The sequence below is a fragment of the Phasianus colchicus genome, chromosome 1 (genome assembly GCF_987193195.1).
Source record: "Phasianus colchicus chromosome 1, bPhaCol1.hap1.1, whole genome shotgun sequence".
NCBI classification, from domain to species: domain Eukaryota; kingdom Metazoa; phylum Chordata; class Aves; order Galliformes; family Phasianidae; genus Phasianus; species Phasianus colchicus.
The window spans coordinates 109,656,225-109,679,132 of record NC_143436.1 but is presented as its reverse complement, the minus strand read 5'-3'; the positions used below and the strand labels follow the sequence as shown (position 1 = coordinate 109,679,132).

Sequence of the window (22,908 nt, the reverse complement as noted above, 5' to 3'; positions counted from 1 at the left end):
AACAGCAGTTAATGCTTATCTTCATCAAAGTTAAAACTGTCCCAAACCGTATTAGGTTATAAAACTAAATTAGCCTTCCGTAAATGTAAAATCATGTGGTATATCGTCAATTAAGCTGTCAGAGAAAATTATTTTTAAAATACTTAACTGTCTGTTATTTTCGTAGTTTCACAAGCTATGCTGATTCTACGCCTTTCCCTTTTCAGTAGAAATTTCAAGCAGAAACCGTTAAAGTCTCAGGCAAAAACTGAATCTGAACAGGAAGATTCTTTTAGTCAACCTACCTCAAGCAGAGCAGCCTGTGTTGCAAGCCATAAGACAAATGCTAGCGATTACAACCATAGTTCGTCTGGAGAGTCCTCTGATTCTGCATGCCTGACATCCTTTGAAAGGAATGGTAAAGCTAGATCTACAACACTAACAAACCGTTCAGCATTGTCATCAGGTAATCAATGAAATCTGTTCCAAAGGAGGGTTTTCATTTTTGTCTTATCTACACATTGCCTACTAATGTTTTTTTTCCCTTATAATTGCCCTATTTCCCAACTGTATTCTAAATTAAAAATGCAAACTTTAACAATGTAAAAACTTCAGACATTTTTATGCGCTTAGCATTTCAGGCAGTACAGATCTTTATGTATTTTTACTTACTAATAAAAAGTTCTGTGTACTAAAGAATATTCTGCTGTAAAATCTCATAGAATGCGGTTGATTAATTTCATTAATGAAGAAACCATATTCCAAAGAAGAAATCTATTGCTACCATAATTTACTTTGACACAGAACTGTCTTGTCTGCACATGTATCTATTTTGCAGTCAGACAGTACTTTTCTACAGCTTTGTATGGAGATTGAAAGCAAAGCTGAGTGAGTAGGACTGATGATAAGTTGACATACAAACCTTTATGACTTGATGTTCTTTAACCAAATACAGTAATAGAATTTTTCACTTCAAGCAGCTGTTACAGGAAAGTGGTCGTGGTGAATGAATGCCTCTTACTTGAGAGGAAAACATGGTGCATTTGATATAAAATAAAGGTTATATACACCTATGTATATTACATTAAGTTCCAAGAGTCATAAAATCTTTCCTCTTTTTTTTTTTTTTTCCTCCCTAAACTTGACATTGGTAAAACTTCAGCTTCTTTCAGAGAGCAAGGATACTAATCCTGGCAAAAGAGATTTGGCAAATATTTCAAGTTTTTTAAGGTGCTTTTCTCTTAGAGATGTTTTCAGATAATATAGTTGCTATTTTATTTGAAACTTAAACATGTCCCAAAGTAACTTATCACCAGATACCTCATGAATGTGGAATTGTATATTTTGTGGAACTATCATTTCATATATGCTAGAGATTAAGACATGATAAAAAGTGTATTGTTAGATAAAGTTGTGAGGAAACGAGATTTTCTGCATGAGCAAAATGCACGTCCTAAGTGAAAACTAACTGCTTAGTATTCTAATTGAGGATTTAATTTTTTTAGCAGAAAGTGAAGTAGAAGGTTCTTTAGCTTCATCTACGTCCTCTTCATCCTCTACAGAAGAGAGCTCGGAAGAGAGCAAAGAAAGCTCTGTGGCTCTTGTGTCACCTCCACTACACAATGGTATATGCAGAAGAAAGAACATCAATTGTAGGGTAACCAGAAATCAAGCTGCTCAAAGAAAACAAATAGGTAAGATTGGAATAGTCGTCTTCTGGATGGCCCGTGAGCCAGATGTGTGTATATACACATACATACTTAGAAAACGAATTGTAATTAGTATTTTTTAACTGTTGTGTGTTGTAATACTATTTGTTTGATACTAGTAGATCTGTTGCTCTCAAAATGCTGCTTTCTGAACATTTCACTTCTTCAGTACTTAGGGTAGGGAGGCTGAAGCCAAGAGCTTACTGAGAGAGCATCTCTTGAAGTGTTTTGTTTCTTAAAGTAGAAGCACTTAAAGCAGTTTTCAGAAAACTGGAATGAATCCAAAATTCATGATATAAAGGTTGGATGTGGCTCTGGGCATCCTGGTCTTAGAGGCTGGTGACTGCCCATGGCAGGGGAGTTGAAACTAGTTGGTCTTTGAGGTCCTTTTCAATCCAGGCCATTATGTGATTCTGTGATATAGCTTAATATTTTTTCTTGCCAGATAACAAAAACCACCTGCCTACTACTAGGGGAATGTACTTTGTCATGTCTGTGGATTGAACCTGTTCCAGACTTGATAAGGCTGAAAAAGCACTACTCTTGAACATAAGACTTTAATCCCTCTTCTGTTTCACAGGTACACTTCCCCAGGAGAATGGAAATACAAGAAAAGCTGTCAGGAAAAGGCTATATGAAAGTGATTCTGAAAATACTTCAGTGATGACATCCGAGTCTCTGAGTAATAGTACAGGGAGACATAGAAAAATCCCACGCAGAAGTGCTACTGTGGCTGCTACTAAGCTAAGACTAATGAGTGATGTGGAAGAAGAGGTTTCAAGCTCAGAAAGTATTGGTATTGGATGCAAAAATAGAAAACTGCCTCACCGAAATGCCTCAGCTGCAGCCAGGCGAATGTTACTGGAGGGGTCTGAGGATGATGCAGGTTTGAAGTCTGAGAGTGAAAAAGAAACAGAAGAGCAGCTTACCAAGAGGAAAGTTCTTTCTCTACCTACTTCATCTGCTGCACGAAGAAAATTCGTTAGTGAATCTGAAAATGAAAGTTCAGATTCTGAGACAGATACACAGATGAAACAGAAAACCTGGCAAAGCAATGGCCATAGACAGTTACGAGGGACAGCTCTTTCTCCCTCTCCCGAAATGAGGAGTCCTACAAGAGGCTTTTCAGAGGAGGACTCCAAAAGCCATAATTCGGAGGATGGGAGCAATCAGAAAGCTGAGCAGTCAGTGTCTGCAAATAAGTTTGTTGTGAGCAACTCTGAGGATGAAGGGTGTTCTGAATCAGATAGGTGGAATGCCAGAAAATTGTTTGGTCTGCACCTTGTTGCACCTATAAAAAAAGCAAAAGTCTTAAGTGATTTGGAGGACACAGCAGAATCTGAAGCAGAAGACAAACAGGATGGGAGAAGTGTGGTTTCAGAAACCTTGGTGCCATGTAGAATTCAGGCGAGCCCTAATTCTGGACCTGGTGCTGATTTCAATGACTCTTCTGATACAGAATCTGAAACAAATTCCAATCACAGTAATTATTTTGATGCTTCTTCAAAAACAAAAAAGAGGAAGAGAAAAGGAAAAACAAAAATCTTGAGAAAAGGTAAAAATTTTTTTGAGTTAATGCATCTTAACCTCGCATACTGACTAGATAGAAGAAATTTTAGTATGAGTAATGAATTGAGAGATTTTGACTCTATGAAGTGTATACTGTTCCCTGTTCTAAAACAAGAACTAGAAATCATCAGGTGAACTGTAAGACATGGTGATGCTGACAGTGGAACTGGGAAGTCACTAAAACAGCACTGAGGAAACTATAAGTTTCACAGTGGCAGTTTTTCAGTATTTAGAATTAGTGATGAATGCTGAAAGTTCTTGAGCAGTTCAGGGTTTACATTTGTCTATGGAAAAAGTCATTAAGTCACTACTGTTTTCATATTTAATCAGCACTTCCTTCTCTATGCATATATATTAGAGAATATATATGAATGAGTTCTCTTGTGTGAAGTTCAAGGTATCACAAAAGGAGGAATTTGTTCTCTTTAGTCAGTCTGCTCCTTGTTTTAAGAATTTCAATAATGAAAATCTATGAGCTTCTGTATGAAGTGATAGTTCCTACTTTCAATTACTGCCTTTTGCTGTTGAGAATTTCTGTGCTAAAGCAGACTTATTTTCATTTCAAGTAATTTTGTAGTCTTTCAAAATTAATTTGATAATGTCCGAATTATTTTTCTTTCCATGGCATATACTGGAATCTTGATTTGCCTTTTGGATTTTATTGTCAGCGATACGTAGCGTCCTTCTCAAAGTAGAGATGCATTTTGATGCTGTGATGGTAATGTTCTTAAGCTGGCTTTTCCCAGATTTTGGATTACCAGTGTTTGAGGTTTGTGTGTGATTTTGGAGAGCATGTTTGAAACCAAGAGAGAGATCTGATACATACAGAACCAAGACAGTTAAAAATGTAGGACTGAATTGGAGACCTGCTTTCATGTGAATGAGGAGTATATCAGGAGCATTGCACAGGACAATGATAAGTACCTTTTGGGGAATCAGTTTTCTTTATTTGGGGAGTTAATGGTTCCCACATGGTTCTGTAGAAGTGTTAGTTGTCTTTCATATGAATTGATCAATAGCTGTGGATGACGTTTACAGTAAAACATGTATTTGATATTTCAGTTTTTCTACTCTCTAATTTGACATACTACCACAGGCTACATAACTATTTTCTGTGCTGGCAGATGCTCTCTAGCTCATTTTGCTCCTCAGCTGATAAGGGGTGCAACAGGCATGTTATTAGCACAGCCTAGTTTACTGTGGTTTACCAACAGGCGCACGTATTCCTTTCTCTTGAAGAGGCTGACAGTTACTTGTAAATAAGAAACTTAGATTTTACAAGTACAAATCTGCTATTATTTGGTACTGTTGGAGTATATATATGCTTTTATTTAAATACTTTAGTATTTATAGAATATAAATTCATTTGGATATTTGGCTGTACATAAGAGGCTATGTATGCGATATTCCTATCCAGTATTGCAGCCTGGACTCCCAAGTTGAAAATTTGATAGCATGTTCTACAGGACTGCTTGTCGCAACAGTAGACTGGATGGATGAGACCTTTATATCTTGATGTCTGTCTTTGTAAATGTTTTCTTGGAGATCCTAATCTGTTGCTAATGGAGTTCTTTATTTGATCCTCCCTGTCTGTACAATCTGTTTGTACCTCTGCAGAATTTAATGCATGATAGTCTTGTGTAGTTTCATTAAACTTGTCTCTTTTATTACTGTGATGTGTGGGAATGTTGCAGTTACTGCAGACTGGATTTTGATTCTAGTAAGAAGTATTAGGTAAAAAAATAAAAATAAAGCTTTATGCAAATTTACTGCCAATTTGAGATTGTGTACAAAGTACAGGTTGTACAGGTTTAATAGTCTGGTAGTGTGTTACATAAAATCTGGACTGCTGTCTTGTGTAGAATGTGATGTTATTGTCCTTCAGTCTTTCATTTGGTCTCATGAATTAGCTGCTGAAATGTTTAAAAAAAAAAAAAAAGCATAAACAATTTATCATAGTAGAGCTGGTTTTTTAATCCCTTAGAGTACATCGTGGCATTTTTTCTTTACAGAGTTGAGGGAAAATGTTGTCCTGTCTTAACTTCACAGGTGATGTACTGGGGAACAAAGGAGCCTGAATGACTTGTAACAATGCTGAACACAGTAGTCTGGCCAGAAGTAGCCAAGCACTGAACCTCACTGGAGTTTGTCTCAGTCTCTCAATAGCTGTCTTCTCAAAAGATGCTAGACCTTCAGATTCAGTAGTTGAAATAGCATTAGCAAGACAAGCTTTCTTCATCCCTCCATTAAAAGAAAGCATTCACTTTAAACCTCCTTCTCTTTAAATGTTTACTTGAAAAATATTTAGTGACCTACCTTTCCATGAAGTAAGATGAGAGCTGCCATGTCTTTTCCATCCGTCTGCAGAGTAGTGGGTTCAAGCTATGGCAAAATTGATTGTTATTTCTATTATCAACTGGTAATACGCCAATATAATGTAATACTTTCCTGGTGCACATCTTGTTCGTAAAATCAATAAAGCTCCAAAGAAATATGAGATAGACATCAATTTTGAGAAATGTGAACTTTTGAAAAGACATTCCTGCTAAAACAACCTTTTTCCTTTGTTGAATCTATGCAAATTTATTTCAGGAACTTTCGCTTTTAATTTCTGGCAAATATCTATTAACAATTCTGCTTTATTTAGAAGGTAAAAGTTCAAAGCATTTATTTTGGTAGTATCATTCTTAGTATTTATACATGGAATATTTGTTTACAATCCAGTATAAGAAGTGCTGTATTAAACAAAGAACTATAATATTCACTTTTAAAAGCAGTCTTATAGTTTAAGTCTCTATACAAATGGTTTATAGTGCTTTCTATGTAAAATGAAGCAATTCTAAACTAGTGATATTCACCCTGGACTTCTAGCTGTATAAAATTCTGTAATATTTTCGTAAGAATAAAGAGTGTAAAATTTATAATAATTCATTTTTGAACGATCAAGTAAAAACAGTAATAGAAGTTATAGCTTTAATGATGGAAGCAGGAGTACAAGAAAGGTGGTTGGCTAAGTTGGTAATTTGTAAGGCAGTTTTTACAGGGAGATGCTACAGATGCTACAGGTTATTGTACAACCTTTCATCATATCAAAGATGAAGACTAATACTGAGAGTTAAAAAACATGCTCAGGACTGAATGTCTGGCTGTATCTTTAGTAAAATCTTAGGGTAGATTGTTCATAATGGTTGAAATAAAAACATGTATTTGCATGTTTCATTAAATGGTTGTTTCAGGAATGCGAGTTATTAAAAGGAAATTTTAAATATTTTGTTTTGTAGAATCTACATCTGAGGAGCCTGGACAAAGTGGGAAGGTGCTCAGGAGCAGGACGTGTATCATTAACTACAGGAAACACATAAAGGTATCTAATGTGACGGAAAAGAAAAATCCACGCAGATGTGCCACTCTAGCAGCTAATAAGATTAAGATAATGAGTGATACAAAGGAAGAGCTGTCGAGCTCAGAGAGTGTTTGCACGGTGAAAAAGAACAGAAGGCAGCTTCATGGCGGCGCATCCGTGGCATCCAAGAAAAAACTGATCAGCAGCTCAGATATAGATGTTAGTGTAATGTCTGAAAATGAGAAAGAACAGGATTCTGATGGAAAAGATGATTTTTGTTCTGGATCATCTGCTCCTAAGAGAAAATACATTAGTGAGTCTGAAGATGAAAAAACGGAATCTGAGGTGGAGATACAAGTGACTAAAAAGGAGAATGATGATAATGACAGTCAGGCAAAGAGAACTGTAAGTGATGCAGCTCTTAAGAATAAGTTTGATTCTTCAGAGGAGAATTCCACAAACCACAAGGTAGAAAATGGGAGAAACTGGAGAACTTCTGGTCAGTCAACTTCAGCCTACAACCATCATATGAGCAACTCTGAAGAGGAGGTGGGTTCTGAGTTAGCTAAACGTGAAACTAAAACTATCAGAAGAGCACGAAAGAAAAAATCCAGAGCTCCTTTGAAAAGATTAAAATTATCAAATGATTTAAAAGAAGCATCAGAATCTGCAGCAGGGAGGAAGATAGAGGAAAAAAGCTCAGTATCAGAGAATGTGGAAACACCTGGAGCTGCAGGGAGCTCAAAAGCCAATCTCAACTGTTCTTCTGATTCAGACTCTGGAACTGATAACAGTATATATAGTAACGCCACAGAAAGAAAAAAGAGAAAAACAGACATCGTTAGAAAAAAAATTTCAAATTTACCTAAGCGTTCCAGAAGACCCCAGCGAAGGAAACGTCGGAAACCTAAGCAAGAAAATGACTCTGAAGATTTGGAGTATACCAAATATAGAAGAGCTAACCGGCGTACTAAGATAAGAACTCGAAACAGGGGTAGGCGGACTGTTAGATACGACGATTGTGACGATGACGATGATGACAGAGGTGTAGGTGATGCAGCTTGTGAAACGTAACCTTAAAAGGAAAAGCCAGCCCACTTTTTTTTTTTTTAATGGTAATAGCACTAGAACTCATGTTGGATGCTGGCTCTTCCTTGTCCTACATTTCAGGGAATATATTTATATTTTTCTATGAAAAAGTTATGAATGTGATTAGATCATGACTTTCTCCTTTTCATATTTTGACTTGCACTTGCCTGCCCATGTAGCAGCATTTAGCACAGATGCCAAAATGTGCCTCATTATAGGGGCAATTTTTTTGTCTTTACTGGTATTTTATTACATATAACAAGAGTTTAAAAAAAAAAAGTTAAAACACTGCGTAACAGGTTAATAGCAGTATGTTGAGTATTATTGTTATGGGTGCTGCAATGGAATACTACCTAGGTCATTCAACATTCGAGAACAAATTTCAAACATCTCTAATGCTGTAAGAAATCATATACGATATTAACAGGCTTATAAATAATAGTGTATGCTATAAAAATTCGGTGGATGCTAGTATTGCATCAAACGAGTAATGAACAGTCACTGAGTTAACAACATTACAGCTTCTATTAGTACAGATGTTAAATGTTCTGTACGTTCATTAATGGAAACATACAACTAGAACCAGTTACTAGTTGAGAAAAGCGTATTTGCCATTTAAAAAGGCAAATGGTGCTGGTGAAGAGAGGGTTTATACTGACAGGTAGTACTATCATTAATGTGACTTCTATACTGTAAACTTAAGAATATGAAATGCAGGTGAACTCTTGGGCCTAAGGGTTTTTGTGTGTTTTCTTTATAAAATAGAAAAACCAACAAAACACTTGTTCTGTTTGTTGTTTCTTTTTTATGCGTGAGAAGTTGGAGGTGCAGGATTCTTACATTCCAGACCATTTTTGCTAAATCTCTATTGGTCTTCCACATTTAAACTTCTAAGTACTTTAATGTTAGAGTTTTGCATTGATTAAACATATCGGTTGTGATTGCTGCCATTTATCTACCAATTTTTGAGATGTTTGAGGTGGCTGTTGTCAAAAAATAATTATTACATAGAAGATGAATTGTCCAGGGAAAAAAAAGTACGTAAATTTTTGGTTGGTTGTGCATCAAACAGGAGAATGCATAGCACCTCTGAATTCTTACTTTTCCTTGGAGCTGGTTAGGCTCCCCCTCTCCCCCCAAATCACTGTCTTCAATCCAACACGAGGTGCTCTGCTCCTTTCTCACTCTCTGCTGTGTCTTTCCTGCCTCTCTGCTGGTTCAGTTTCTCACGTGGCTGATGTATGCCATTCCTGATTGCTTTGTTCAGTAGGAGATATGTCAAAGTACTAGCTGTGACTCAGTTCAAACTGAAACAGCAAGGTCATGAGTTAGTTTTCTAGCAGACTGGACAGGTAATAGCATCTTGAAGGGCTTTGGGGAAAAAAGTACAGATTAATAATCACACTTAGTAATATAATAAGTGCTTATACAACTGGTAGTGAAGTAATAAAAGTGCTGGCAGCAGTTAATGAGAAGCACTTCTCCAGTGTTGTTGCTGACATTGTGCCAAGAGGTGCACTGACCATCACATTTTGGTATCTAGAACGTTATCTCAGTACAGAGAAGTACTGTTTTTTTTTTTTCCTTAAAACTTCTGTATGAAGTCCAAGAATAAGCTAGTTTATGTCACTTGCCTCAGGAGTTTTCTTTATTTAGAGTATAATCTCTTAATATAATGTTAGAATTTAGTAATTTCAAGATGTTTATTTGATTCCTTTAAGTTGGTACGTGAAATAGGAACACGGTTGCGTTCAGTGAGGAGACCTGGCTCTTCAGAGCAGCTTTGTGTATCACACCTATTAAGAGCACCTTTGTTAAAGAGAGTAAGTGGTTATTTCTGTTACCCCGACGTAGATTGAATTGTTCAGCAGCTGCTTACAATCACTGTTCTATGAAATATAACCCCCAGTAGTGGGGTACAGTCTGTTACAAGGACTCATTCTTTTTAAATTTATTTTTTATTAAACAGTTAAATCTCAGTTTGGTAGGTTTGTATTTCTAATTCAGACTCAAAAAGATGTTTTTCTTTCTTGCCGTTCGGCTGCCCTGTTCTGTCACACTGTGCTCACACACCATAGGCTTGTGATGGCCCCAAAGGGTGGGAGCAGCTTCTGGCCTTGGCTTTCCCATACCTGGAAGGGAACTGCCAGCTTAAGGAGCAGAACGCTTTATTTTATAAGCAGAGCAAATGCTGTTGTGTATCTCCTTGTTTTATAGACAGACAGGTGGTGATTAAATGGTTTTTGTTTCGTTTGTTTTTCCTTTCGCTCCTCTAAGCATGTATTTATTTTACTCTTCGCTAACTGAACGCGTTCTCTGCTGGAACAACAATTCCTTCTGCCTTCTATTGACTTGGCCTGGCTCTAGTCAGACCAGACGGGGCGGTAAGGGAGGGCTGGGGCCACACTTGGGTCTGGGGCTGCCGGTCCTCCCGCCGAGCCCGCTCTCTATGGTCGGCGCGGCTAGAGCGTCGAAGCGCTGAGAGAAACTCTATGGTACCGGCGCAGCGGAGCGGTTCGGCGCGCGTGCGCGGTGCCCGCCCGCTGAGGAGAGGAAGGCGGGAGGCGGTGACGGCGAGGTGATGGCGACGTTTTTCGGAGAGGTTGTGGTTGCTCCTTCCCGGGCCGGCGTGGACGATGAGGAGGAGATCGAGGAGACGGCCGAGGATCGCGAGATCCGCAGGGAGCTGCAGGAGAAAAGGTAGCGGCGTGGGGTGCGAGCGCTGCGCAGCGCCGTGCTTCCCGGAGGGGGGTTGCGAGCCCGGCCTCTCTCGGCAGGGAGATCGCCGCGTTCTGGACGCCGGGCGCAGCGGGGAGGCCTGCCGAGGAACCCCTGCCGTGCTCTAGGTTCATCGTCGCCGTAGGACACAACGCTGTCGGTAGGTGGGAAACCGAGCGCGTGGGGCTGGAATGGCCGAAGCACGGTCCTTGTGCCGGCAGCGTGTTGGGTTGGGTCGCGGTGCAGTAATAGGAAGGGGGAATGCAGAACGTGCTTTGTCTGTGGGTTTAAATGGGACCGTGTCCCTCGTCCTTCATCCTGTTCGTGCGTGCTGCTCCTACCTGGATTGTTGGTTAGTTTGCAAAAACTGCCTTTTGATAATGGCACGTAGCTCGGTGCAGTGCTTACAAATAGGACTTGTGCAGTTATAAAGCTGTGCACGTCAGCTATGGCACTTGTGCTTGTATTTCAGAATGCTTGGGGGGTAGCTGACTTATCCCTGCTGTGCCCAGATCACTTTGTACTACTGAACCAGATATGCGGGTTACACTTGTTAATATTACAAGTGTTACTTCACTCATCTTTTTTCTAAAGTTCTGGGATGTGAATTATCTCTTCTCCCTGAGTATGGGAAGCTTCTCTGAAACTTAACTGTTCTGATTTTGAAAATATTCCGTGTCCTATTCATCCCCTTTTCATTTAGTTTAACATTCTTTGCAAAATATGGATTACATACAGAAACTTCTGACTTTTGAGTCCTCCTCACCTTTTTTTAATTACTAGTGAGCAAGGATTTTTTTTTTGGTTTAACTTCTTTCTTGTTGAGTCGCCTTCTTACACTTTGGTCCTATCCTCATTTGTAATGCTCTGAGATGGTTACATGTTGAAGTCTTGAGACAGCCTTTCCCCTTCCCAAACATGCATACCATGGCCTTGAGCTCCTGAACAGTTCTTTCCCTTTGGATATGGAGGCATCTTAAGTCTTTTCTACATTTAGACCATCTTTATCCTAGTTAACTTCCGTAACTTGTTTTTTTCTTTCTTGATGATTTTCCTTTAAAAGTAGTTAAATATGCATTTTAGGTCTGCTCTTTCATAGGAACTACTTTTGATTTATAATAATTTGATTCAGCAGCTCTTTTACCACTAAGTCTTGCATGCTCACGTGTCTGCTTTCTGGAGCCAAAGTTACAGTTCTGCCTTGCTGACTTGATTACTATCATTTTTTCCTGAGAAATCTGTTGAATCTGATATGTCAAGAGCTATTAGAGTTATAATATTTAGTAGCACTTGTTCTTAGTATATTCTGAAGGAATCCAAGTTGGCTGTAGCAATATAATTCTTAATATGTGTTGCTAATGATAGAGATCTCTACCTATATGTAGAACAGTTCTTTATGTCTTGATTCAGCAAGATTAGTCACAGTCTTTGCTGGATGTGGTTGATAAATGTATGTCAATAAAAATGTTTTTACTGTACCTTTTTAATTTGAGGATATTGAAAAGAAATATTTCACTCCAACTGTTTATTTGTAGAACAGAGATTTTATTCTTTGTAAATTAACATTGGCATTCTTTGCAGCTTTTCTGTCTTCTTTTATTCTGGATTCCTTATGTTGGAAAGTAGTTGGAGCTGTGAAACTGTGGAATGAGTGGTGCCAAACAACCAATGCAACAAGTGTCCTCCCAACAGATTCTTTCTGCTTGTTCTATCAATTAATATCAGATCCAACAGTAAGTGACTTATGCATGAATTTCTCTGTATTTTCCTGCTCTGAAAAAGGAAGCAAATTCCTTTCATCCCCACCTTGCCCAGGACAAACAGAGGATAAAACATTACAGCTGCAGCATTTTGGATTATTCTTACAAGAAAATGTGAAAGGTCATTATGGTTACTAAAACCACTTTGAGTTCTGGTGTGTGGAGTTTAAAGCAAAGATGGTATTACAGAATCAGAGAATGGCCTGGGTTTGAAGGGACCTCAAGGATCATGAATTTCCAACCCCCCTCATCACATGCAAGGCCACCAACCTCCCCATTTAACACTAGATCAGGCTGCCCAGGGCCCCATCCAGCCTGGCCTTGAACACCTCCAGGAACGGGGCATCCACAACCTCTCTGGGCAGCCTGTTCCAGCACCTCACCACTCTCATAGTAAAGAACTTCCCCCTGACATCCAACCTAAATCTTTCCTCCCTCAACTTAAAACCATTTCCCCTTGTCCTGCTGTTATCTACCTTTTTGAAGAGTTGATTCCCCTCCTGTTTATAGGCTCCCTTTTGGTACTGAAAGGCTGCAATGAGGTCTCCCCTACGTGGTGGAATGTTTCATGTGAGGCTACGAATGAAAAACTCATGCTGAAATAGAGATAAAGAATCCCAGGAGTACCAAACAAGTTGTTGACTGCAGTCATACCGCTTTACATGTGATCGTAAGCTGTTGTGTCCTATAAACCACTTAAACAACCTTTTTTTTTTTTTTCTCCTTTGTCAGGTTTTGTTGTGCCAGTGTAGTTGCTATGTTGCTGAAGATCAGCAGTTCCAGTGGCTTGAAAAGGTATAACTGCAAGACAACATATTGAGCAATGAAATCTTAGGATCTTCAAGTTAGTGCATCTGCCTCTTCTCTCTACTCTTCTATACCTGACAGTACTGTAAATAACTGGTTTTTGCTGTGACTTTAAGTACTCAACAAATTTAGGATTACTGAATTCTGTGAAATTCTTTTCTAGATGTTGCCAGTTATGTTTACCATAACTCACTTTGCAGTTACTTTTTTGGAGAGTTTCAGTTTTGTTCCTTTCCTGTTTTACAAATTTTTTCCTGTTCATCTTAATTTTTCAGTGACTTGTTTCAACTGGTATTTCAGCTCTGGGAGAATCCTTCTGTAATAAAGTTATAACATAATTTAATTTGTACAGCTGCCAGATAAACATTGTGAAATTCAGGGTAGATTATGTCTTCACAAATGGGTGTGATCTGTTTCTTTCACAAGGTGGAAGTCTAAAAGAAGCTGCTTCCAAAGTATTATCTGTCCCGTTTGTTAATATACTCAGATTGCTATATGGGCAGCCCTATCATGATTCAAGGATGCAAGTACTGCTAGTCATTCAGATTCTCACCCCTCCCCAGATAATATCCTTTTGACTTTAATAAAGTAAATCCCAAGGGGAATTTTCAGGCTGTTCATTTTCGGATGTGGATCCCTGTCCCATCCTTGCCTCAAGGGAGGTGTGGTTTATTTGGTTGTTGTGGTTTAATCCTGTGGGCAGTTCAGCACCACACTGCTCGCTCCCCCTGCTCTCGGTGAGATGGGGGAGAGAACTGGGGGCAAAAAAAGAGAGCTTACAGTAGAGATAAAAACAAAAAACAAAACTGTTTACTAAAAAAAGGAAGGGAGAAATAAAAGTAATGATGGTGATTATATATAGTATGTGTGTGTGTACACACACAAAACAAGTGGAGCACAAAGCAGTTGCTCACTACTGCTGACTGATGCCCAGCCAGTCCCCGAGCAGCTTTGTCTTACTGCCAGCTGGCCAAGCCAGCACATAAGGAGGATTACTTGGATGCAGGGGAGATTTGTACAAGAGAACCACAACAGTTGTGAGGTGGCAAAGGAGATGAAAATCTGGGGTAACTTTGTTGAGTGATACAGGGATTTCAGACCCACGTTTGTGGAAAACTGGTTTTCTTGTCATTCCATGGCTGGTTGATAAGTTTATTTGACCTAGTGAGGCATTAGTGGTTGACTTGAAATTTAGAAACCTTGGAACCTTAAACACTGTGGTTTTTCTGTATTCCACGCTTTCTTGCACTTCATTTAAATTGGGAAAAGAAAGATTCTTGTGGTTTGCACTGTCTTCTCCCTTTCTGTTTTTCCAGCTGCTTGTGTATGTATTATTTCAAATGTGAGTGGTTTTGAACAGTAGAAGTGTACAGTTTTAAAACCAGGTCAGTGTTATTGAGTATTTAGAATTTACAGCTAAGTTGTTATGCTTTTGCTTTTAGCTTGAGTTACAGGTCTGTTCTGTATACTTTGTAAATTGTCACTAACTGGAAATCCTCACAGTCTCCATGAGCCAGATTTTTTTCATTTGTGCTCTCAGTAAGTGATCACTGACAAAAAAAAAAAGATGTGAACTTGTTGCAGAACTTTTCTTGATACCAACAGTGTTCCCAGGCAGAGTAAGCAGTTGCCATTTTACCTGGCAGGCAGATAAACACCACACTGCTATTAGCTCATCCCCACCCTGCTGTGGGATGGAGGAGAAAATTGAAAAGCACAGGGATCTGTGGGTAAGATATAAAGGCAATTTAATAAGAAAGTGACTGGGAAGAGGAGAGAAAAGAGTAAAACAAACTATAGCAACAAAGCCAGTCCAAACAAGTGGTGCACAATGCAGTGTAATTGCTCACCACCAGCCAGTACTGGAGCAGTGGCAGTCCCGTTGGCCAGCTCCCCCCGTTTTGTTATTCAAGGTGACACCACATGTTATGGGACATCCACGTGGGCCAGAGTCAGCTGTCCTGGTTCTGTCCCCTTCCAGCTCCCTGTGCACCCTCAGCTCCTTGCTGGCCGGGCAGCGCGAGGAGCTGAAATGTCCTTGGCTCTGTGTAGGCACTGCTCAGCAACAACTTGCAACTTAAGTGTGCTATCAACGTTATTTTTATCTTAAATCCGAACACAGCACCATACCAGCTACTAGAAGAAAATTAACTTTATCCCAAACAAAACCAGGACAGTAAACATCCCATTAATTGAAAAATAAGGCCTTTTGAAAAGTTACATCAGTTTTATATTACAGTGGTAACACACTGATGTGAGGGAGTCATCAGGTCCACTTCTGTGATTGGTGCTATGTACAGAAGCAGGCAAGTTTCTGTAATGTTTACCAAATGCCTTATTTCCTTTCTGATCGCAAATGTGGAGAGGAGAGTTGAGAGGGAAAGTGCATGTTTCTCATACTTCTGCTCATAGATTCTTTCAAAACAGTGAAGGGCTGTGCAGTATGTTTTGTGATGGCATGCAGTAGATCCAAATACATGTTTTGCGTGATGTTATTTTAGGCTTATTTGAATTTGAGGGAAACTGCAGGAAAAATATTTTCTCAATTCTCTGTTCAACTTGAGCATAATTAAATAAAATCTGAGTATCTGAAAATGATTCATCATAAATTTAAGAACAACATAAATCAGAAACAACATCTGGGGAGCACAATTTCAATTTGTAATGTCTCTGAACCCGTCAAGCTACCTTGCTGTTACAAGCAGCCTGATTTTTATTTGGAGTTTTTTTTCTTCTGCTATCACCCTTAGTAAAAATAGTAAGCCTTCATATATTTGCAGGTGAAAGGATAGTGCTGAAAATATGAAGCTTCTCAAGAAGACTAGTAGACTTGGTAAATATATTAGCTCTTTGTTCTCTTCATTTTTTTAACTTCTGTTATGAAAGGAACCCACATGAAATTTCCATTCAAAGGACTCTGAATCAAATTTTAGTTAGTCTTCCAAGCAAAGACTGCTCTTTGCTGCCTGCACTCAAATTGAAATTCATGTCTGTGTTTTTAACATTGTTGATGTGAGAAGATAAATTTTGCTGATAAATGAATGTTTTTCTTTCAGGTTTTTGGCCACATAAGAAAGGAAGGTTTACAAGTAACCATTCTTTCAACGTGTCCTGTAGCTGAGTATAAAACTCAGGAATCCACTTTGACGCTTCCGTCTCCATTTCTGAAAGCCTTAAAGACGAAAGAATTCAAAGAGGAGCTCTGCTGTCCACTGCTGGAGCAACCAAACATTGTGCGAGATCTTCCTGCTGCTGGTATTTTTCAATCTCACAGTGACAATATAAAATTTGCTTTGAAGAAAATCCGTTTGTAATTCTAATTTTTTACTTGATGATATGAATTGTCTACCAGATTGGCTTTTTGGAAATTAATTCCTAACAATTCACCATCTTACATGTTGCCTTGTAAAATATGAACATGTCTAGATTGAGGTTTATAAGTTCTTTCTGCTTGTTAGAGGTAAATAGGTTTCATGATGCTACTGTTTGGCCTCATGTAAAGGTTAAATTTGGTTTTATTGTGTGCTGTAATGAAACCTCGGTAAGGCTTTTCTTTATAGAGTACCAAATTAATGTTAGCATCCATGAGGAAAACCTTGTCTGGGAAGAGCTAAAAGTTGGATGATTTTTCTAAAAAAAAAAAAGAAAAAAAAAAAAGAAAAAAAAATCTGTTATTTGTAGTTTGCATTTTTATGTTTTATTCCAACAAAAGTTCATATTGCCTTTGTTTATTAATTAAGCATTTCTCTTGAAGATATTTACCAGCAAAAAAGATGGAACTGTGCATTACTGCTTTTTGATAGTTTATTTTCTCATGTGCCTGTTTGCTGCTGAACGTAACACACATTTTCTTTTCATTTGTATTTAGTTCTGAGTTACTGTCAAGTATGGCAGATTCCTGCAGTACTGTACCAGTGCTACACTGATATCATCAAACTGGACACGGTTACAATTGAGGCATTCAAGCCTCTGCTTTCTTCTAAGTCCCTGAAGAATTTAGTCAAGGTAAAATTTCACGTTTAAAAATTAATGAGAGGTTTGGTCTATCTTTCCATTTTTTGCTTTTAGCTGGTAATACGACCCACCAAACCTGTAGAGCCTAACTGATTTATGCCATACCTGAAAGCTTCTTAAATCCTGGACCTCCTAACTCAGTTATAAAGATGATTCCATATTTCTGCACTAACCAAGCAAATCAAGGTATTCTGGGATGCTAAGGTGAATGTTTAGCTGCTTTCTGAAATACTTTAATCAAAGTATAGTTGCTTCACAATGCAGAACGCCCTCCTCAGTTTTGCCTGGATGGACTTCCATTTCAGTGATAGAAGACATTTGTGTGTGTTGAAGTACTTCAACTTGCAGTGTGGAAATTACCAGTTAGAATTCATTTATAGTGAATGCTATGGTAAATGTAAGTGCAAATGACTAACCCTTAGATGTTTGAACTTAAAACAGGTTTACACTGGATCAGGTTGCCTAAGGTGGTTGTGGATTCTCCATCCTTGGAGGCATTCAAGGCCAGGCTGGATATGGCTCTGGGCAGCCTGGTCTGGGGTTAGTGACACTTCACATAGCAGGGGGGTTGGAACCAGATGATCATTGTGGTCCTTTTTCAACCCCTGCCATTCTATGATAATGTATTCATTTACATCTATGGAAGGAAAAAACAACGAAAATGTAGGCTCTTCCTCCACTGTACAAGGGAGGAGAAAGGCAAATTGATAAACCCCATTGCGCTGTTAAACTGCAAGTTCCTTAGATGCCTTTGAGAGTTTTCTAGATACTTTCATTAAGATGATGCGATATTTGTTTACAATTAACATGTTTACCAGACAGATATTCATAATATTGAAAATAGGAATGGGTGATAGTGAGGCTTGGTGGGTTTTGATTTGTTTTTATTTTGCTAAGAGCAATGTAGCTAATGCTGATCATTGTTTCCTTTTCCTAGGATGTATCCGAGAGCACAAAGATTTTGAAGAAGTTGCTGACAACTGTTGAAACTCACAATAATATCTATATCTAAAGAGGACACTTACAACACGGATGACACTTGTTTTTATCTCCAGTTTCTTCCAGAGAGGGCACTTTGGAATTGTAGTTATTTCTTCAGAAGTGGAATAAATTCTACTTAATTTTTACTTTTGAATTCATTTTGGTTACTTTCTAGTTCAGCACAATAAACACACGATTTTTTTCTGTAGGGATGGAAGACTTTCTCCAGGAGCAGCTTTGTGAGGAAAGATATCTTAAATATGAAAAGCAATTTCTTCTCTTCTTCCTGAAGGAATTGTCTTATCTAAATTGATTCCTGATATATACAAAAAAGTAAATATGGTCAGTGTATTCTTGTCTATTTTCTACTTCAGTTTATATTACCTAACTTAAAGATTTCTGAGGTGAAGAAAATATTATGTGCATCTTTTTATGTATGTATATGTATGTACATGTGTATATACATATTTTTTAATAGCGATACCTTTTAAGGAATTGCTAGTGGAAAATAAGCTTGCTTTACAAAGAGGCAGGAATGCAGGTATTGTTTGAACTCATGGAAGAGCTGTGAATTGGATTCACTGAGTAAAGGATCACAGCAGTTCAGGATGTACCGCCTGCAGATCAGGCAGGAAGAGATACGTGCCCACATTCAGTTCCCATTTGCAGTACTTCATCAAGGACTCGTGTTTCTTTGCAGCTTTAGTCTTGGAGTTATTGAAGTGCAGGAGCTGGCTTTCTGTCAGATTTTGGACAGAGGCAGGAACCATCATGGCAGTAGGCTTGCAAGGTGCTTCAGCAGGATTTACCAGGACAAACCTCAACATTTCTATTTCCCAAAGTCTTTTATGCTGAATGCACAGTTTTTGGAGGAAAGTAGGCATTCGAACTCTAAAGTACTTGAAAAAATTCTGAAATTTACTGTCAATTTTGCGATATATTTAAAATACTTGTTAGAGTTGGCATGCATTTTTGACTTGTTGAACTAGACTGCATATACACGCTTTACTTAATATGGTGATTAAAAAAATATGCTTTGCTGCTGTTGTCGGTGGACAGAGATCTTTAAATTTCACGCAGCTTATCCTTTGGTACAAAAAGAATATAGCAGTTTTGGAGTTCTCTGCTTCCTTTAACTTTGGATGTTCAGAAACTTTCTGAACAGCGTATATTCCTTTCATGTATCTGCCATCCCTTCTGGTTGGAAAATTGCTGGCTAAGTCAGTGTCCACTGAAGCAAGTAATTCCAGGCTTCAGCAAGCCCACTGTAACTTCTTTTAGTTTGGGGTTTTATTTGATGTTTTAAACTGCACACTGTATTGTGGTTGCCATTGTAGTAGAACATTCTTGATGTGGGTTTGAAGTTGACTAACTCAAGACACTGATTTCAACTGCAGTTAATATAGCTAGAGTTAAGCGAGTAACTGTTACTTGAAATGGTCTCTATTTTTGAATAGACTTGTGAAGTGCAGGATATGGTTCCTCCTATTTATGGTTGTTTTTTGTTTTTTTTTTTTACTTCTGTGTAGCATTTTAATTAAAACCCGTTTGTACAACTGATCTGAGTGAGTAATTCTGTTGCTCTGGAAGAGTTGTGTGTTGGCTGCACCTATTTCTTACTTGCACACTGTATGTGTTTGGTTAACGATAAAGTATATAACAAGAAAAATATTTCATAAAAATAGGCAGGCTCTTACAGGAACTGTAAATATACTTCTAGTACTGTTTTTATTACCTATGCAGTGTTTAAAAGTGTTATCCCTTGAGCTGTAATTCAGTTTTTACCACTTAAACTTATGCTGAGATGTGAGAACGCTCTTAAACACCTTGAATCATAAAATCATAGAATGGCCTGGGTTAAAAAGGACCACAGTGATCATCTAGTTCCAGCCCTCCTGCTATGTGCAGTGTCACCAACCCCAGACCAGGCTGCCCAGAGCCACATCCAGCCTGGCCTTGAATGCTTCCAGGGATGGGGCATCCACAGCCTCCTTGGAAAAACAAGCAGGAGCTTGTTGTTTTTGGGGGTGTTTTGTTTTGTTTTGGTTTTTTTGTTTGTTTGTTTAGTGATAAAACTCATCAGTTTGGCAATTAAAAGACTGAAAACTCTTGCAGACTTGGAAGCTAGAGTATCTATTAATCTTTGAAGATTTCTGTCAGAGCTTGCGATTGGTCTCCATAGGCTGGAAACGTCTACCTGGGATGTGATGATTTGGTTAGATACTATTTGGCTGGTTTTACTCTCTGCATCCAGGTGTTTCCTTCCAGCTGTGATCTACCATGCAGGTGAGGTCAAGCTTTGTACTATACTAGTTCCCACTGGTGTGAATCTGTCAGTCTGGACATGTGCATACTGTGCAGTAAGCCAGGCTTGTTTTGGAATCGCAGATGGTGCTGGGTTGGAAGGGACCTTAAAGATCATCCATTTGTGTTTTTATTACCAAGTTAGGCACTTCTTCCTCCCCCACCACTCCCCATAAGCCAGCCTTCCTTGATGCTCCATCACAACAATGTGGAAGTCCTCCCCACTGACTCCTTTTCCTTTCTTGGAGAGTGTGAACAAAGGTCAGATATCAAAGATGAAGAAGGCCCAAGAAGGAGGAATTTTTCTGTAAATGTCAGAGAAAAAAGATGAAAATGGAAATTTCTGAAGGTTTCCAGTTCCTAAATGTAGACATTTTCCTGAATAGATTGTGGCTTCTTTCCCTGCATTTTCATCAGAGGATTGTGGAGTGCTTTCTTAATGGTAAATGCACTGTATTTCATATGCTTGGGATTGATATTTGAATTCTTCTGTTGGGTCAGATTCAGACTTTGATTCTTTTTTCATGGTTTACTGAAACAGTCTTTTTTTCCACTGGTTCTTTAAGGCAAATGTACTGCCTCGTGGGGAATTAATGATCCATGGAAGTAAGGTACAAGGGTCCCCATTTAGGGGCAGCACCGTCATGGCCCAACAGATGTGGCAGAGGCACAGTCCTGCTTCAGAAAAGCTTCCATGAGTAGGAAGGCTGCAAATGGAAGATCTGTAGCTGCACTAACAGAAGCAGCCATGTGGGAGACAGTAGAAAAAAAAACTTTGGCCTGCTGATCATCCTATGAAACTGGGGTTTGAGGTGGTCGTTGAAAAGTAGGAGAGGTGTTCAAAGTGTGCTAGGTGTCTCCTGCTGGCTCCCAGCAGCTCCCACAGGCGACAGAGGACACCTGTGCTGCTCAGTTTAATTTGCCTCTGAATTGGATTGAGATGCATATATTTTCAATGCTGAATAAGCACAGAGGGCACCTGCAAGACCATTTCTACCTCTACACCCTGGAAAATACTTGCAACAAACCCTGTGGGTATAGTCAGAAACAGTTCCTTTGTGCGTTGCTTGGGAAGTGCTGGTACAGAGCACTGTCACCAGGAGCAGTTATGAGCACCCAGTGGGACTCTACCCATTCACTTTGTGCAGTGACAGAAAATGAGCACACCTGAGATGATCTTACAGTACCACACGTGCTGCTGTGCGAGAGTGGATTCGTAGAAAAGTGGCTCAGTGATTTCTCTCACAGCTTTTAGTTTTCTATGTTCTTCCACTTTGCTGCAAACTGGATGAGGACACGTGTGAGGAGCCTCTTCTCCCATGTAACAGTGATAGGACAAGAGGGAATGGCCTCAAGTTGCACCAGGAGAGGTTCATGTTGAATATTATGAAACATTTCTTCTCAGCAAGAGTGCTGAGGCAGTGGCACAGGCTGCCCAGGGAGGTGGTGCAGTCACCGTCCCTGGAGGTGTTCAGGAGCCGTGTGGATGTGGCACTGAGGGACGTGGGCAGTGGGCATGGTGGGGGTCGGCTGATGGTTGGACTGGGTGATCTTAGAGATCTTTTCCAACCTCTAAGGTTCTATGTTTATTCACTTTCTTGGAGCATGTCAGTGTGGAGGTGATGACGAAGGTCAGGAAAAAAAAGCTGCAGGCTGGTCAGGTCAGTGGCACCCACCACTGGTGACACAGCTTTCTAAAGCACGTGTAAATGTTGGTTTTCAGTGAACTTAGTAATTGCATTTAAAAGAAAATAAAAATGTTTTTCCAAGTCAGTGCTGTAGATCAGATTTTGTATTGGTTTATTCTTGAGATGTTTTACGGTTTGGTTCTGATTTGGGCTCGGCCACATCTGATGCCATTCTCCACCAGGCAGCAGGTCTGATCCTCAACGTGTTGACTCCATCAGTGCAAAGCAGAGGACTCAGGGCTCTCCATAACGGTCAGTTGTCTGGGAGGTAAGCCAGCCATGCCTTCTTAGCTTCAACATGTGGCTTCCAGACGTCAGCATCCCGTGCGTGCTATGAAAATGCATGACTATTGAATTGAACCCATATTTTAATAATTTGGCCACCTGTACCATATCCTAATAATCTTAAAATAGAGCACTCGAGGTCCTCTGGATAATTATTTGTAGCAGATGTTAAATCTTTGGTGTATTTGACACATTTACACACTGGGGGAATGATATTAAACATCATGCTAACAAAAATAACCCAAAACATATTTATTTCAAAGAATTAGAACGGTTCATAGCAGGAAGTGAACGCAGGAAGCTGTGTCCATTGTTGTGGTTTGTTTTAAAGGTGTGCTTAAAACAAGATGAAAAGGGCTTCGGTCATTACTGCAGTTGGGCAGTATTATTCATGTGTTTCAAAGATAAAAAGCATTTTTTATATTTTGTTCCAGCGACTTACCCAGCTGTTATTTTCTGGCTCAGGTTTTTTTTTTTTATTGTTGTTATTATTTTTAATACATTTAAACATTCTGACCTTAAAAGTGTAATTATGGAGCAAGAAATCTTAAGTGTCAAACCCATTCTGGGATGAATGAAAAAAGATCCCTTTGGTCAGACCTTAAGAGTCAGAAACTCACTGACCATGCATTAACCAGCTGTGCAGGTAAGGTACAGTAAAT

The 22,908-nt window shown here is 39.0% G+C and overlaps 2 protein-coding genes and 1 long non-coding RNA gene across 6 annotated transcripts in view; 2 read left to right on the top strand and 1 right to left on the bottom strand.

Annotated features, from left to right (window-relative positions):
• The window catches only part of BRWD1 (bromodomain and WD repeat domain containing 1), a 52,828-nt gene extending 44,358 nt beyond the window's left edge, over nucleotides 1–8,470 (top strand). Inside the window, exons 38-41 of one of the 4 annotated variants that reach the window (XM_090122662.1) lie at nucleotides 210–445; nucleotides 1,488–1,673; nucleotides 2,269–3,243; nucleotides 6,539–8,470. In XM_090122662.1, the coding sequence (XP_089978788.1) occupies nucleotides 210–445; nucleotides 1,488–1,673; nucleotides 2,269–3,243; nucleotides 6,539–7,674 (2,533 nt within the window). In that variant the 3' untranslated portion in view covers nucleotides 7,675–8,470. Of the gene's footprint in view, nucleotides 1–206; nucleotides 446–1,484; nucleotides 1,674–2,268; nucleotides 3,244–6,538 lie in introns of all 4 variants that reach the window. The other 3 variants (XM_090122661.1, XM_090122659.1, XM_090122653.1) reach the window with 3 other exon arrangements.
• On the bottom strand, nucleotides 4,315–7,556 carry LOC116242086 (uncharacterized). The gene is made up of 3 exons (XR_004169657.2): nucleotides 7,466–7,556; nucleotides 5,574–5,639; nucleotides 4,315–5,447 (listed from the first exon to the last, which is right to left on the bottom strand). It is a non-coding gene; the product is annotated as an uncharacterized LOC116242086 (long non-coding RNA).
• A 1,251-nt stretch (nucleotides 8,471–9,721) lies between the features above and the next one.
• Nucleotides 9,722–19,526, top strand: PSMG1 (proteasome assembly chaperone 1). The gene is made up of 7 exons (XM_031612665.2): nucleotides 9,722–10,389; nucleotides 10,467–10,567; nucleotides 11,989–12,140; nucleotides 12,900–12,962; nucleotides 16,031–16,229; nucleotides 16,843–16,979; nucleotides 17,926–19,526. The coding sequence occupies exons 1-7, from the start codon at nucleotides 10,271–10,273 to the stop codon at nucleotides 17,998–18,000; spliced, it is 846 nt and encodes a 281-aa protein (XP_031468525.1). The 5' UTR covers nucleotides 9,722–10,270; the 3' UTR covers nucleotides 18,001–19,526.
• Nucleotides 19,527–22,908: the final 3,382 nt, after the last annotated feature.